General features: G+C 42.2%; 1 protein-coding gene across 1 annotated transcript in view; it reads left to right on the top strand.

Annotated features, from left to right (window-relative positions):
* TTC17 (tetratricopeptide repeat domain 17) overlaps positions 1-706 on the top strand; it is a 34,797-nt gene that overhangs the window by 14,732 nt on the left and 19,359 nt on the right. The window contains 1 exon segment of the mRNA XM_009084229.1: positions 1-33. This exon segment is cut by the window's left edge and continues 32 nt beyond it. Within this exon segment, the coding sequence (XP_009082477.1) occupies positions 1-33 (33 nt within the window).

Here is a 706-nt window from a genome sequence, read left to right as displayed (position 1 = left end):
CTGCTGAAGGCTTTGGCCATCAACGCCTCTGAGGTAAGACGATGGGGTTTGTGTTTGTTCAGCAGTGAATGTATTTTTCTTCACTCTCTTCTAAATACATGTTACTTACTTGTACTTACTTACCTGTGCATGCAGTTCAACCTCCAGCTAGTGATTTGCAACAGAGGGTCATTTTCCTTTGAATTCTTAGTCACATTGGGGTCATAGTGGTTGCTGAGAGCAATCTAGAGAGGTTCTTCTAAAATTAATGGCACACTTTTATCCTCCCAAAATTGTATTATCAGCAGCACCTTTCTGCCACGTTTTACCTGTACTGTTTTATTTGTCCATAGACATTATATACATAGAGGAAAACCTGAGTTGTAGCAGTTTGGTGGCTTTATTTTAACCGCAGTTTCAAAACAGGATTTTGTGTTTCTGAATGGTAACATTACAAACGTTTTGTACGTTGTCACCTATGTCATATAGTTTCTGTATAAACTGTTTGAACTATTGGACTAGCCAGAAAATTGTGGGAGGAAAGAAGAGGGAGCATGGCATAGCAGGGAGCACCTCTTCTCTAGCAGGTGTGGAAGTGTTCAAAAGTGTTTGGATGAGAAGCTCACCACGAGCTGCAATGTGAGTTCACTGCTCAGAAACCCAGTTGAATCCTGGGCTGCATCCGAAGGAGTGTGGGCAGCAGGTCCAAAGAGGTGATTCTTCCCCT

This window comes from Acanthisitta chloris, unplaced genomic scaffold (assembly GCF_000695815.1).
Source record: "Acanthisitta chloris isolate BGI_N310 unplaced genomic scaffold, ASM69581v1 scaffold30871, whole genome shotgun sequence".
In the NCBI taxonomy this organism is placed as follows: domain Eukaryota; kingdom Metazoa; phylum Chordata; class Aves; order Passeriformes; family Acanthisittidae; genus Acanthisitta; species Acanthisitta chloris.
The sequence above is the reverse complement of the archived record's forward strand: the minus strand, read 5'-3'. Positions and strand labels throughout refer to the sequence as shown.